The 13,719-nt window shown below is 43.0% G+C and overlaps 1 protein-coding gene across 3 annotated transcripts in view; it reads right to left on the bottom strand.

Annotated features, from left to right (window-relative positions):
- LOC111955128 (histone-lysine N-methyltransferase EHMT2) overlaps window positions 1–13,295 on the bottom strand; it is a 20,300-nt gene extending 7,005 nt beyond the window's left edge. Inside the window, exons 1-22 of one of the 3 annotated variants that reach the window (XM_023975225.2) lie at window positions 13,197–13,295; window positions 12,518–12,584; window positions 12,239–12,406; window positions 11,848–12,080; window positions 11,567–11,645; window positions 11,161–11,243; window positions 10,888–11,028; window positions 9,744–9,815; window positions 9,467–9,587; window positions 9,247–9,351; window positions 8,855–8,991; window positions 8,124–8,267; window positions 7,572–7,882; window positions 7,080–7,304; window positions 6,399–6,481; window positions 6,149–6,255; window positions 5,801–5,923; window positions 5,270–5,431; window positions 4,620–4,724; window positions 4,214–4,368; window positions 3,676–3,988; window positions 3,481–3,558 (exon numbers count right to left, since the gene is read on the bottom strand). In XM_023975225.2, coding sequence (XP_023830993.1) covers window positions 3,481–3,558; window positions 3,676–3,988; window positions 4,214–4,368; window positions 4,620–4,724; window positions 5,270–5,431; window positions 5,801–5,923; window positions 6,149–6,255; window positions 6,399–6,481; window positions 7,080–7,304; window positions 7,572–7,882; window positions 8,124–8,267; window positions 8,855–8,991; window positions 9,247–9,351; window positions 9,467–9,587; window positions 9,744–9,815; window positions 10,888–11,028; window positions 11,161–11,243; window positions 11,567–11,645; window positions 11,848–12,080; window positions 12,239–12,406; window positions 12,518–12,584; window positions 13,197–13,223 — 3,039 coding nt within the window. In that variant the 5' untranslated portion in view covers window positions 13,224–13,295. The remainder of the gene's footprint in view (window positions 1–3,480; window positions 3,559–3,675; window positions 3,989–4,213; window positions 4,369–4,619; window positions 4,725–5,269; window positions 5,432–5,800; window positions 5,924–6,148; window positions 6,256–6,398; window positions 6,482–7,079; window positions 7,305–7,571; window positions 7,883–8,123; window positions 8,268–8,854; window positions 8,992–9,246; window positions 9,352–9,466; window positions 9,588–9,743; window positions 9,816–10,887; window positions 11,029–11,160; window positions 11,244–11,566; window positions 11,646–11,847; window positions 12,081–12,238; window positions 12,407–12,517; window positions 12,585–13,196) is intronic. The other 2 variants (XM_023975227.2, XM_023975226.2) reach the window with 2 other exon arrangements.
- Window positions 13,296–13,719: the final 424 nt, after the last annotated feature.

The raw sequence follows: 13,719 nt of genomic DNA, 5'->3' as shown, positions 1-13,719 counted from the left end.
TGAATGTGCTGACAACAAAATCACACAAAAATGATCAATGGAAATCAAATTTATCAACCCATGGAGTTCTGGATTTGGAGTCACACTCAAAATTAAAGTGGAAAACCACACTACAGGCTGATCCAACTTTGATGAGGCTCAGTAGTGTGTGTGGCCTCCACGTGCCTGCATGACCTCCCTACAACGCCTGGGCATGCTCCTGATGACGTGGCGATGGTCTCCTGAAGGGATCTCCTCCAGACATCTATGGATTTGATTTCACAGAAGTGTGATTGACTTGGAGTTACATTGTGTTGTTTAAGTGTTCCCTTTATTTTTTTGAGCAGTGTATATATCCACATGGCTTCTCTTTGGAGTAATATGTTTTCATAAATCACCTCTACATGGTGGACAAACTTTTTCGATCACGACGCAACGCAATTAAGTATCTCGCAAMTGGCGAGGTGATATCTAGACGTCTAATAGTGGATTTATGTTCTCCAAGGTGTACTTTCAAGGCACGGGAAGTTTTTCCAAAATAWATCTTATTGCAAGAACACTAACATATAAATAACTCCTTTAGTAGTGCAAGCTATACATGACTTTGTTTCCTTATGGTGCTACAAGAGGGACATGATCTAATGGGAAGCATCCTTTTTAGGAAGGCCTCTTTTCTCTCTGACCACATCTGATTTAACCAATGTTTGATAGATTTCTTGATCGTTTGTAGGTGAATAAAGGTGGATTCTGGAATACGAAATAAAGAGGAGTCTGATGATAATATGCCAATGTTTATTGACAATAGACTTCATGCCATTACGGCTATCATTGAAAGTAAGTATATAGTTTACAGAAAACTTTATTCCATTTTGATGGGATTTATTAAGTAACTAGATTCTGTTCAAGCTTTTAACTTTTTTTATTTTATTTTGCTTTATCAAGCCGGGTAACCTCTCAAGTGAAAACACKAAAGGAGAATTTAATTGTGTATCATATTCTTCCTCTGTCACAGATGCAACGCAGTCTATGAAGTTGGCTTACTGGTAAACCTCTTCTTAGGGGGAAGAGGCTGTAAACCCGAAACATCTGTGTACGTTATCCCGGATGCAGTGAAAATCTTTTATTTTATCGAATACAGTACCAGTCAAAAGTTTGGACACTTACTCATTTAAGGGTTTTTCTTTATTTTTACTATGAAATAGCGCATATGGAATCATGTAGAAACCAAAGTGTTAAATAATATTTTTATTTTTTATTTGAGATTCTTTCAACTAGCCTGCCTTGAACACAGCTTTGCACACCCGTGGCATTCTCTCAATCAGCTTCCAACAGTCTTGAAGGAGTTCCCACATATGCTGAGCACTTGTTTGCTGCTTTTCCGTCAATCCACGGTCCAACTCATGCCAAACCATCTTAATTGGGTTGAGGTCAGGAGATTGTGTAGACCAGGTCATCTGATGCATGACTCWATCACTCTCCTTCTTGGTCAAATTGCCCTTACACAGCCTGGAGGTGTGTTGGGTCATTGTCCTGTTGAAAAACTAACGATAGTCCTACTAAGCGCAAACCAGATGGGATGGCGTATTGCGGCAGAATGCTGTGTTAGCCATGCTGGTTGTGTGTGCCTTGAATTCTAAATAAATCACTGACAGTGTCACCAGCAAAGCAACCCCACCATCACACCTCCTCCTCCATGCTTCAGKGTGGGAATCACACATGCGGAGATCATCCGTTCACCTACTCTACGTCTTACAAAGACACGGTGGTTGGAAMCAAMAATCTWAAATTTGGACTCATCAGACCAAAGGAMAGATTTCCAGCRGTCTAATGTCAATTGCTCCTGTTTCTTGGCCCAAGCAACTATCTTCTTATTGGTGTCCCTTAGTAGTAGTTTCTTTCATTAATTGGAACATGAATGCCAGATTCACGCAKTCTCCACTGAACAGTTGATGTTGAGATGTGTCTGTTATTTGAACTCTGAAGAATTTATTTGGGMTGCAATTTGAGGCTGGTAACTCTAAATGAACTTATCCYCGGCAGCAGAGGTAACCTTGGTCTTCCTTTCCTGTGGCGGTCCTCAAGAGTTTCATCATGACTCTTGATGGTTTTTTGCGTAGGCACTTGAAGAAACTTTCAAAGATCTTGACTGACCTTCATGTCTTAAAGTAATGGACTATCATTTCTCTTTGCTTATTTGAGCTATTCTTGTCATAATATGGACTTGGTCTTTTACCAAATAGGGCTATTTTCTGTATATCACCCCTACCATGTCACAACACAACTTATTTGCTCAAACACATTAAGGAAAGAAATTCCACAATTAGCTTAACACAGTCACACCTGTTAATTGAAAAGCATTCCAGGTGACTACCTCATGAAGCTGGTTGAGAGAATGCCAAGTGTGTGCAAAGCTGTCATCAAGGCAAAGGGTGGCTACCTCAAAGAACCTCAAATATATTTAGATTTGTTTAAGTTTTTGGGTTACTACATGATTCCATAGTTTAAGTCTACACTATTATTCTACAATGTAGAAAATAGTCAAAATAAAGAAAAACCTTGGAATGAGTAGGTGTCCAAACTTGACTGGTACTGTAATTAAGTAAGCTTTATGCGACATCTTTTCAGACGTATCATCCACCCAAGTTGTCAAAATTGGGCCAGTGAAGTCTGAGGTATCACGTGGGTTAGCTAGACTCATATCCCTGAGCATGCGTGCCAAATTTCAGCACTCTGATTAAAAAAGATCAAGAGAAACAAACATGTGCCTGTTGTAACACCCCCGTGTGGATGATATGAATGTCCTTGCATATATTGACTCGACAGTGTTTGCATCATGTGTACCAAATTGTTACAATATGAATATCCTTGACTGATTTATATGCATTTGTGTGCCAGATCACACCCACGTGAATGTTTATTGGTCAATAGCGGCCATGTTGTTTTAGGTACTCGTCTGGAAAATATTGCTTTGTCCATAGATGCCATATATCAAGTTTTGTGCAGATCAGTCAGGGGTGAGRGCGTGACCCTTTCCATGTTAGCATTTTCAATGTATTGTTATTGCGCCACCATCTGGCCAGTCAGTGTAATTTTGTAAATTCTGGATCTCTATGGCAAGACACATCATTCACCCAAGTTGTCAAAATAGGGCCAATGCTGTCTGAGATATCGTGTGTGACTAACGTACAAACAGATGGACGGAGACAAATCCACAGTCCCCTCCMCAATTTCATCATGGGTGACAAAAAAGGGACATACACAGTTTGTTACACTTTATTTGGAAAGTCCATCACAAATAATCTATGTTCAACAAACTATCCACAGTTCAATAAGACGATATGTACAATTTGAAGAAGCACGCTCTGAAAACCTAGGATTTTTCCAAGGTTCCAGATTTTGTTTCCTTATTCAAATAGAAAACTACAACATTTACAGCTAGAACGGCTGAATACTTTAAAATCCAAATAAAGTGGGATGTAAAATAAATAATGTGTCACTAACCTTGTCGTACCAGCAGCGGATACTGAGCTGTCCACACAGACAGTTGCTGGAGGAGCAGTCATCTGTGCAGCTGCAGTGCTGAGGGACAGATACAGACACAGGTTTGTAGAAAGGGAAAACGCATGCCTGATCAATGACAATAAGTATCATAGTATGGATCATCTAAAAGTSTGCGGTGTTACCATATGGATGTACCTGTAAGTGCGTGATGTTGCGGTCGATGTTCATGGCTGAAGTCTCACAGTTCTCGGAGACGTACTTGTAGTCTGAGGGACATCCCTCATCATCCACTGCGTTCACACAGGGGATAGGCACGTTCTCATACCCCTGGGCTACGTCACTGCTGATGATCTTCTCTGTACGAAGCATGCGATTGGCTATCCCTCTCCGCAGCTTCCGGTTTATCTGGAGTGACACCCAGACGGGCGAATCGGAACGCGCCAGAGAAAGAGGCGTGTCCCCTTCCCTGTTCATGATGTCAATGTCTGCCCCCCTAGAGAGGAAAAGCCTATAGAGAGAGAAGGAGATAAGCAATCAAAACAAAGAAAGGCGCTAAAGTTGCCCTAAACACAGATCTAGGATCAGATTAGGGTATGGGGAGGGTAATCTCAGGGGGGTGTAAAATGCTCAACTAGCTTCAGATTGGAATGGAAGGAATTTGTCTGTAGATACTAAACTGATAGACTATAGGAGTGACCGATGGATGCGATTGACAGGCCATAGGGCTACTCACGTGACACACTCGAGGAAGCCCTCCCTGGAAGCAATGTGTAGGGGAGTGTCCCCGTGCATGTTGACAGAGGACAGCTGGCAGCCAGCATTCAGCACCATCTCTGCTATCTCCACACAGCCTGCGAAGGATGCCCAGTGGAGACACACATTCATCTCCTAATTGARAGAGGAGAGATTCTTATCATCCCAGAGAGACTTCAATCACAAATTAATGGATATAAAAAAAGACATTATTAGAAGAATTGGAGTCATAACCAAAATGTCCCACACCTTCATTAAATCAAGTATCAAGAAGCAAATGCTGTCGTTTCAAGGATTTGTGCCTATAAATCCTACATACCTTCCTTCAAAATCATGTTTGGCCATTGTATGCCAATATGTTGTTATAGCAGGACAGAAAGACTAACCTTGTCCTTGAGGGTGACGTCAGCCCCCCTGTTAAGCAGTGCTCTGATGACGTTGATGTGCTTATGCTCTGCAGCCCAGATGATAGAAGTCCAGCCTCCACTATCCTGAAAGGGGGATACAGCACATTGACAGAGGGTTAGGGGACTGGACTATACAATAGTACTCAAGCCAATACAGCCAAACACAAGTGCTATGGTTCAGTACGTTACATGGAGCTGGTACATAGATTAAACATACAGGTTTGGTCTGCTGGTAATAGTTAACTCAGTCTATTGACTAATTAAGAACTACAGGTACCCAACACTACCAAGTGACACATGATACAGCATCTGTTATTGAGTACATTGAATGATTACTATACCTACAAAAGGAAGAAGTTAGTGCTACGCAAAGTAAAGGAGTACTACACTGCAGAGACAAACACAACATACAGTTTGAAATTAGATAAACTCTGGTTGGCATATGTATAAAAAAAATAAAAATAAAAAATAAAAAAATAATTGTGAAATATATTTTAAGTTACAGCTTCATATCAAATAAAGAGAATCATATTATCAACTGTGCATGAAGTCTGAATCTCAGAACACAGACAATGTGGTCAATGAACATGACAAAGAGTGACACAGACTGATAAAACACACACACTGACTTGTTGGTTGTTGCCACCCTGTCTAGAGCCCAAGAGTGTTCCTCTCTCGCTCTTCCCCACCTGTGCGTTGATGTCCACCTGTCCCGTCTCCAACAAAAGGGTGACAATGTCCAGACTTCCCAGTTTGGCTGCRTGGTGGAGACCAGTGTAGCCATCTTCCTCCTGGAGAGCAGAGGAAGGGGAGAAGAGAGGAAAAACAGAGGAAAAGAGTGAGGAAAGGGAGATGGAAAGAGAATGGAAAAAAACAATAGTTTGGGGGAAGGAAGACAATAGGAGAGGTGGACAAAGAAATTMTCATGTTAATATTGGTCAGAAGTGGATAACTTGATCACAATCAAGATTGTATTAACATACCGCYTACAGGTCCTAGCTACAGTTAGTCTAGAATAGATTCTCCTGTTGACTTCTGAGGTGACTCAAGGTGATTATCAAGTTCTTTCAGGTTTAAATCCTTTACGGCTCATGTTATTAGAGCCACTACTAATGTTAGCGAGTCGGCTTTGGTATGGGGGCTGTTTACCAGACACTCACAGTGTGATAGACGCAGGCTCCGTTCTGGACCAGGTACCTGGTCACCTCCACATGGTTATTGATGATGGCCTCCAGGAGAGGGGTCCTCATGGATTTGTCTTGGACGTCAAGTTTCGCGCCTGCCTGTAAATAGACGAGACATTTATTTGAGCACTCTGGTGAATAAGAACTGTATGAGAGACACTCTGATCCATATTTGGGKGAAAAAATGTAAAGGAGTCACTTTTATCACCATAATGATAAAGAGCAGGGTCGTATTCATTTGGGCACACCGTAGTAGAACGTTTGCAACAGAAAACTGCCTAATGAATTTCGCGCAGTTGTAATTGAAGTGAAAAGATTGTGCACCTGCACCAGCATGTAGCAGACCTCCAGCAGGCCTCTCTGGGCTGCAACGTGGAGAGCACAGCGTCTGTTCTGGGATTCAGCCTGGTAGGCTGGGTCTATGCCCTCCACTGAACCAAACATAGAGAGGACGTTGAGTGGAGGGGTTATTAGCAGCAGTAGGAGTCAATGTCATCTCATTCATTCACTTGCATACGACCCTGTATCACCGCCTGGTACGGCAACTGCCGAACAGATTCCTTATGACACTTACTGAGCATGAGCAGAACTCGCTGCACCTCGCCCTGCTTGGCGGCTGGATAGAGCTGGCGGGGGTGGAACCTCAGCTTCTTCCTCCTGACCAATCACAACCAATAAATCACCAAGTGAGAACAGCTCCTATGTTATGGCTGTCAGGACTCTGTAAAATGCATCTCTCCCACACCTATTCCCTGGACTAATAACTGATCCAACACCATTAAATACATTTCCCCAATTCAGTCAGTTCAGAAAAATGTTTATTTCAACAAAGGAAGAAAAGATGGATGTATTTTCAAAGCATCTAAACAGGGCTCAAGTGTAGCTGTAAACAATTCCCATCAATCATTGATTTGCAATTAAAAAATGTTATTCTAAAAGACAGACATTTACATTTTACATTTTAGTCATTTAGCAGACGCTCTTATCCAAAGCGACTTACAGTAGAGTGCATACATTTTATTACATTTTTACATACTGAGACAAGGATATCCCTACCGGCCAAGCCCTCCCTAACCCGGACGACGCTATGCCAATTGTGCGTCGCCCCACGGATCTCCCGGTTGCGGCCGGCTGCGACAGAGCCTGGGCGCGAACCCAGAGACTCTGGTGGCGCAGCTAGCACTGCGATGCAGTTCCCTAGACCACTGCGCCACCCGACAGACAACTATTAGTCTATTTCATTATTTTGTCTCACCTCTCAGTGTCCTGGGTGAGAATAGCCTTCTGCAGCGCTGCCCTACTGGGTCCGGGGGGAAGTGCACTGGGACAGATTGGCTTCCCATTGGGCAGACAGAGGGAGGGTCCCACACTGTCCACTCCCCCCTCCCCTGGGGGAGCTGCGTTGACAGGCCCTGCTGCCACAGCGGCTTGGGGGGGCTGCTGCTCCGGGTCCTTCTTTACCACCCCACGCATCCTCGCACTGACGGATAGAGAGGAGAAAGAGTGAGTAAAAAAAAAAGGCTGGGACAATTAGGGTAGTGCGAATATCCATAATTTCCACATGAATAGTTATCAAATAATACAGAATCACAGACAAGCTCAAATCAACCAATTATCCACAAATATGCAACAAGCGGAACAAAAGCACCCAATGATTGGAGTGCAGTGTAGGGGRAAAAATCATAATGCATTCTACACTTAGTCATATCACACATCTTCATTTCCCTCTTTCTGCCTCAATCCTCACCTGATAGGGCCTTCTGGCCTCTTCCCGTTCTTCAGCGCCCCCGTGGAGGCCGCCAGGGAGAGGGCCGAGGGAATGGAGGGTGGGAGGGACGGTGTGGTGGTGGAGGAGGCTGAGGTGGTGACCACAGTGACCGCAGATGCTGAGGGGGGGATGGTGACCTCTTGGGCCTCCGAGGCATCCTCGCCACAGTGGGGGCAGAAGAGCATGCCCGTGCCCATGCCCCTGCCCCTCCCAGCCCCCAGCACTGTCACACAGCCCCGGTGGAAGCGGTGGGCGATGCGCTGGTCCGGACAGCACTCTAGGAAGGTGCCCTGGGAGATCAGATAGGGAGGGGTGTGTGGGTTAAGGCCAGGTCAAACATATACTGTACATACAAACTTATAATGCATCTCAAGTGTCTACAGTGCCCTCTCTCTTTCTCCTCTCCATCTTTACAGATCTGAAAACACAAGCTAAGTCTGAAAAGAATATGGAGGATGTCTACTTGGAATTTGCTTTCACCTAACCAGTTCAGACATCATGCGTGATTGTGGGGGTGGCACAAAACCTTACCGCGATACAGAAGTATCCACATCCAGGGCAGCAGTGATGTTTGACCATATGTGACCGATGGCTCTCGCACAGCACCATGAGGGAAACCCGACTGGACGGGCGCATGGTCTCCCCCTTCAGAATGATATTGGTACAGCCCACCAGCTGCGAAAGACAGAGGGAGAGGGAAAAATAGAAAGGGAAAGTAAGTAGTGAAGAGTCATATGTTGATTCTAAATGCGATGAATCGCCTATATTCATTTAGCAGCGACTCCTAAAAATATGATGTAAAAAATATAATGACGATAATGGAGCTATATATTTTTTTATAAGATCATCTTTGAGAATTTACAACCACCAGAATAAAAACTAAACCAACAGGGAGAATCTGAAATTCCAAAAAAGTAACGGCATGGGGCCCCCATAGATTTAAGTGGGGGGGAAAAAATCATGTTTGAGTCACTTAGATAGCATAAGAACACGGCATAAGCCATGGTTAAATGTGCAGGAAATKTGCCTAAAAATCCGCAAATTCTCTTCACCCCATGGCAAAATTGCAGGATATTTGTTTTAAACTGCAATAYTTTTGTCTGTGCGGCCAAGAGCGCGGCCTCTAAAACGTTCAGTCAGAGACTGCACCATTGGCCACACTCAATACCAAGCTCCCCCCACACTAACTTTGCCACCGCTGCTGAAAAAAATCCTAGGTGAAACACACTTCACGTAGGCTACATGTGCACAGCCACACACACCTCTCCATTGACGCTCTCTGTGGCCATGCAGAGTCTGTTGGGCCGTCTGCTGGCGCYGTCTACGCGTGGTGCCTCCATCCTGCAGCTGCACAGAGGCAGCTCCTCCAGACGCTCTGTCTCCCCACCATCACTGCCTTCTACACAGACATGCAGATAAGACATTCCATCATCGGTGTGATATGGTACTATTCACTGTCGCAGATAATCAGTGCTATTCACTGAGAACCATATCGTGGCTTTAGTTATGTTCGCAAATCATGTGGCTCACAAGATATCAATGGGAGATTTGTGTCAAAGTTACAGGAAGCATACGTCAAGCTAGGATTTGACCCGGAGAGTCCATGGATAAAGACATGCAGATTGTGTATTGTGTGTGAACACCATCTACCCACCGTGGTGAGGTGAGAGTGTTAGGCTGTCTGCAGCCGCGATGTCCAGGGAGCCCAAGGCAACCTCTGTGTACTCRCGGGACCCACCTAGAGCAGATGCTGCAGACACTGCTGGGAGTTACAACAGAAAATAATAATTGACCAGCAATAGGGCACTGTGGTGATGATAGTGCCGGTGATAAGACTATTTATACAAACTAATGAAGATCTCCCTGTCACTCGCCTCTTCCTGCCTCTACTCCTTCGACTCTCTCTCTCCCTTTTCCCCGCCCTGGGCGAGTCCATGGCGAATCGCTGCTCACTTTGTTACTCTGGCCCTGCCTCTGTGGGTCCGACTCAGAGCTCTGTGGGCAAAGAGGGTTTGGTTGACCTGAAGAGAAACATTGCTTTGCCCAAATAGACATTATGTTCCAGCAAGGGAATCTAATGCAACACATGTTGCCTAAAATTGCCCGGTAAATGATTGTAACTACCAACACAGGAAGGGTTCAACTACTCACATGATCTGTCATGTTACCAGACTCCTCTGCCTCTCTTTCATGTAGCCTTTCCTCTATTCTACCATCTTCAGACTGCAARAGGAAAAATGGAAGGTATACATATGGAAAGAGAGCAGCAACAGTGTCCGTGTAACTATTTAAAATCGTGGCTATTCAGCATTAACTCTAACTGGTACGCCAAGCAAAAAATACCTGAAAAATATATTTTCTGCAAAATGTGTATTTAGCCTCAGCATAGGCCAATAAATGCCTAACTAACTTTGCCTAACTTAAAAACTTTGATAGGTAACGCATAACAAACTTCTCAACCAGCCGGTTGAGTTGCCCAATTAGAGTAAACAAATTTTGTATAGGAATTTGCATATACTTTTAAAATAATCTAAAAAATATGATACATGAATTTACATTATGTCTACTTCATTTACTTTTAATGGACGATAGGCCCAGTTAAAACGGGGACTGATATCAAATATTAATACATATCATACGTGTCAAAATATCATCATTAGAATGAATGTAAATTAATGCATTTACAGTTCAAATGCTTTGAATATCAGTAAAATTACATGTACTGAATGATATTGTGAAACATACTGACGATAAGAGGCAGACYGTGATTAATGATACGGATTTGAAATCATTTGTGTATTTGCACAGACAAAAAAATTCATCCATTGTCCATTTGACTTCATAGCATTCCTTTAATAGGCAACTCAACYACCTGGTAGAGCATATTTTTCAAGAGTTCCTAAAATTGTAAAACTAAGTTTTAAAATGATTTGAATTACTTTTGTTTTAGATGTCAACAACATTTTCCAATGTTGTAATTTTCCATTTTATATACAACTAGTACAGAAAAGTGTGATAAAYAAGGTTCAGTTTTGCTCATGTTCACTTCCTGGTTTTCAACCATCTTTGAATGCGTGTTTAAACAAATATGGGATTCTGATAAAGAAAACTACATGACCATTTTACTAAATGGCATTGATCAAGATGATAAAATATGCCAAACTAAATTCATGTTTAATTTCATTTAAAATTGGTTGAGCTGCCTGTTAAAGGGTATATACAAATGGGTTGTGGCCACAATAATCATATTTATTCTGTGGTGAGCATGTCAGTTACATTGATATTAGCCTCTGACCTTGCTGTCGGAATAGGCTGCGTCCGTGTCGTCTCTTGCATAGGGGTTATAGAGAAGAAACTCGTCCTCGTCTGCATCCTCCTCCAAGTCCTCCAGCCAACTGTCACGCCGTCTCGCAGCCTCGCGGAGTACACGATCTTCCTGAAATTCAAGCAAGAAAAACTAAACGTTAGGTCAGGGTCACTCCTTAATAACTCAACATGAGACCCATTATAAGCAACTATTATCTCAAAGCAATAACAAAGCACTGACACACCCCTTCCCCGTCCCTACCTTCTGCTCTGTGCCTGTAGCGCTCTCTGCCTTCTCAGGTGTACCGTCAAAACCTTGGCCCAACCTTCTCCTTTTTGCTGCTGCTGAGTAAGAGACACACATTTAATGTGACATAATTCAAACAGTAAGTAATCTTACACAAACATTAAAGGAAAGATTCACCCATTTTGAATTTTATATTGTGTGTGTGCATCTCTGAGCGACGTTCTATCGATTCCCGGAGGGAAAAAAAGTGGTGTACCGGCTATATTTCAGCCTGCTTGAATGGAGAATGGCTCAGAGACATGAAATGACCCTGGGAAACGATAGAACATCGCTCAGAGACGCATAAATAATATAGAACATTCAAAATGGGTGAATCTTTCCTTTAACTCAGTCTAAATGTATGCAATATTTCAACGCTGACCAGTATCACTGTCTGTCGTGAAGCTGGTCGTGGGGTCTGTGGGGTTGACTGGCACGATTGGAGACTCAATGCACCTCACCTGAAAGGCAAAAACTCTATGGATCAGATGGTCAGGAAGTGGTTTAATGTGACAGGAATAGAAACCTTGAGTGGTAAAATACTCTTCTTGTCAACATACTAACTCAAACATAAGATATGCCCTTTTTGATTGATATCACAATATAAAATGGCTATTCTAAAGAATATAGTGCTACTACCAGCCATCGTCTTAGGAGACTCACCTGTGTTGGGGGAGGTCTGTTCATGGTCTTGCGAGCACGGTGTATCTTTGCTGTCTGGGGAGACGAGGATGAGGGATGGGGAGAGGAGGATGAGGGATGGGGAGAGGAGGATGAGGGATGGGGCGGGAGAACTTTACTTCCAGGACCAAAAACACTCATCTTTGCTCTGCCAGGTGGAGAGGAAGTGGAAGTGAGTGAAGAGGATGTGGATGGAAGGGTCTTCGCTGCATGTCCTGTGAGTGAGGAATAAACAAAGGAATCATAGGTTAAACCAGATTATGAAAACTAAGGAAGAGAGAGAKAAAAGAGAGAACTGACAATAAGATATAAACATGAAATTAATGTTATTTCAGTCTTGTAACCATGGACACTAGATAGATCAATCTTATACCTGCAAGGTTTCTGCTGGACACAGAAGAGGATGTTGTTGATAGTCGTTCGCTCTCCTCCCCGTTTTTCGAACCATCCCCCTGAATCTCCTGGAACAGCGACTGTGACAGCATTCCACCCATCGGCTCGGTCTCCTTCGTAACCACTGCCGTGGCAGTACTTGCATCACCTAGGAAACATTCAAAGCCTCTGCATCAACATGCACAGCACAACCCAATTGGGTTGTAATAAAAAGGTGTATATATTTGAAAATCTACAGTAGACAAATTTACATCCATACCTTCATCTGACTGGCTTGAGAGTCTCACTTTAGGTACAGTTTCCAATGCATCATTCTCAGAAAACTCCTAACATTGGGGAAATACATGAGCACCACATGAAGAAAGACTCATTGGAATTTATTTTTTTGTGCAAAAGCTGCAGATCACATCACAAATAATATACTGAATAAATGAATGAATACAACCGTAACAAGAGAGATTTTAACATCCATAATAGCTGGAAGTGTTATGTCCAGAGGTAATGTTGAAATTGTAGTGAGTGACACTGAAATGCACGCACGCATTGAAATGGAACTTTTCCTATTGTAACGTTATGCACGAGCCAACTAGATACCTACTGAAGTTGAAACATTTCAGGACCATTGAAAATGTTGGACACTCAATCTCCACAAAATGTACTGCAAAATGTAGGAATATTTGCTATAAATGTTTAATTGTGAACCTTTTCCTAAATCTTCCAGAGCCCTTTTCTACCGGTGTCTGGCAAGCTAGTTAGCTACGTTAATTGTTTACGGGGGCTGGCTTCATGCTAGCAGAATGCCAGAAACAAGACTATGCAAGCAAAACAACTCGCATTTCGTGTATGGATATTCGGTGTATTGAATAACTGACTAATTTGCAATCAACATAGCCGTTGTAAATTAGCTAGCTAGGAAAATAAAGCGAACATTTCTTTACCTTGGTCATTTTCTCATCTGCCGACATGTTTCCAATGAAATTAGACGTATTTGACGTGGTGCGTGTAAACGTGCATTCTCCGCCCCTTTCTTCGTTGGCCATTCTCTCGTGTCCGGGTTGGGACATCCGGTTGTGTGCAATTCTATATCCGGTCTAAGAAGTATGGGCTTTTCGCAAACCAAAAATGTAGCGTAAGTCTTTTCGAATTCGAGAGAAAAAACAGCCGTATCTAAAGCCTCGCACGTTGAAGTCAATCGGGATTGGGCTTGCTCGAATTGCGTTTCCACTGCCTCCAGAATATTACTGATGTCAAATTGCTAACTAGAAATTGTAAAAAGTAATGTGGCTACAATTAGTTAGTTATGCAGATTTTCACCCTCACCACGCTGCAACTAACGTTACCCCATACTCCCGATGTTAGCTAGCCAAATTGGCTAGATTCGGCGCTAGGAAAGCTAACTATCTTGATTCCTGGCATTGGCTACAAACTAGCAGGCTAACCAGACGACAGGTTTGAAAGGGT

Source organism: Salvelinus sp. IW2-2015, linkage group LG30 (genome assembly GCF_002910315.2).
Source record: "Salvelinus sp. IW2-2015 linkage group LG30, ASM291031v2, whole genome shotgun sequence".
Classification (NCBI taxonomy): Eukaryota; Metazoa; Chordata; class Actinopteri; order Salmoniformes; family Salmonidae; genus Salvelinus; species Salvelinus sp. IW2-2015.
Note: the sequence above shows the minus strand (reverse complement) of the source record. Positions and strands in the feature narration are given on the sequence as shown.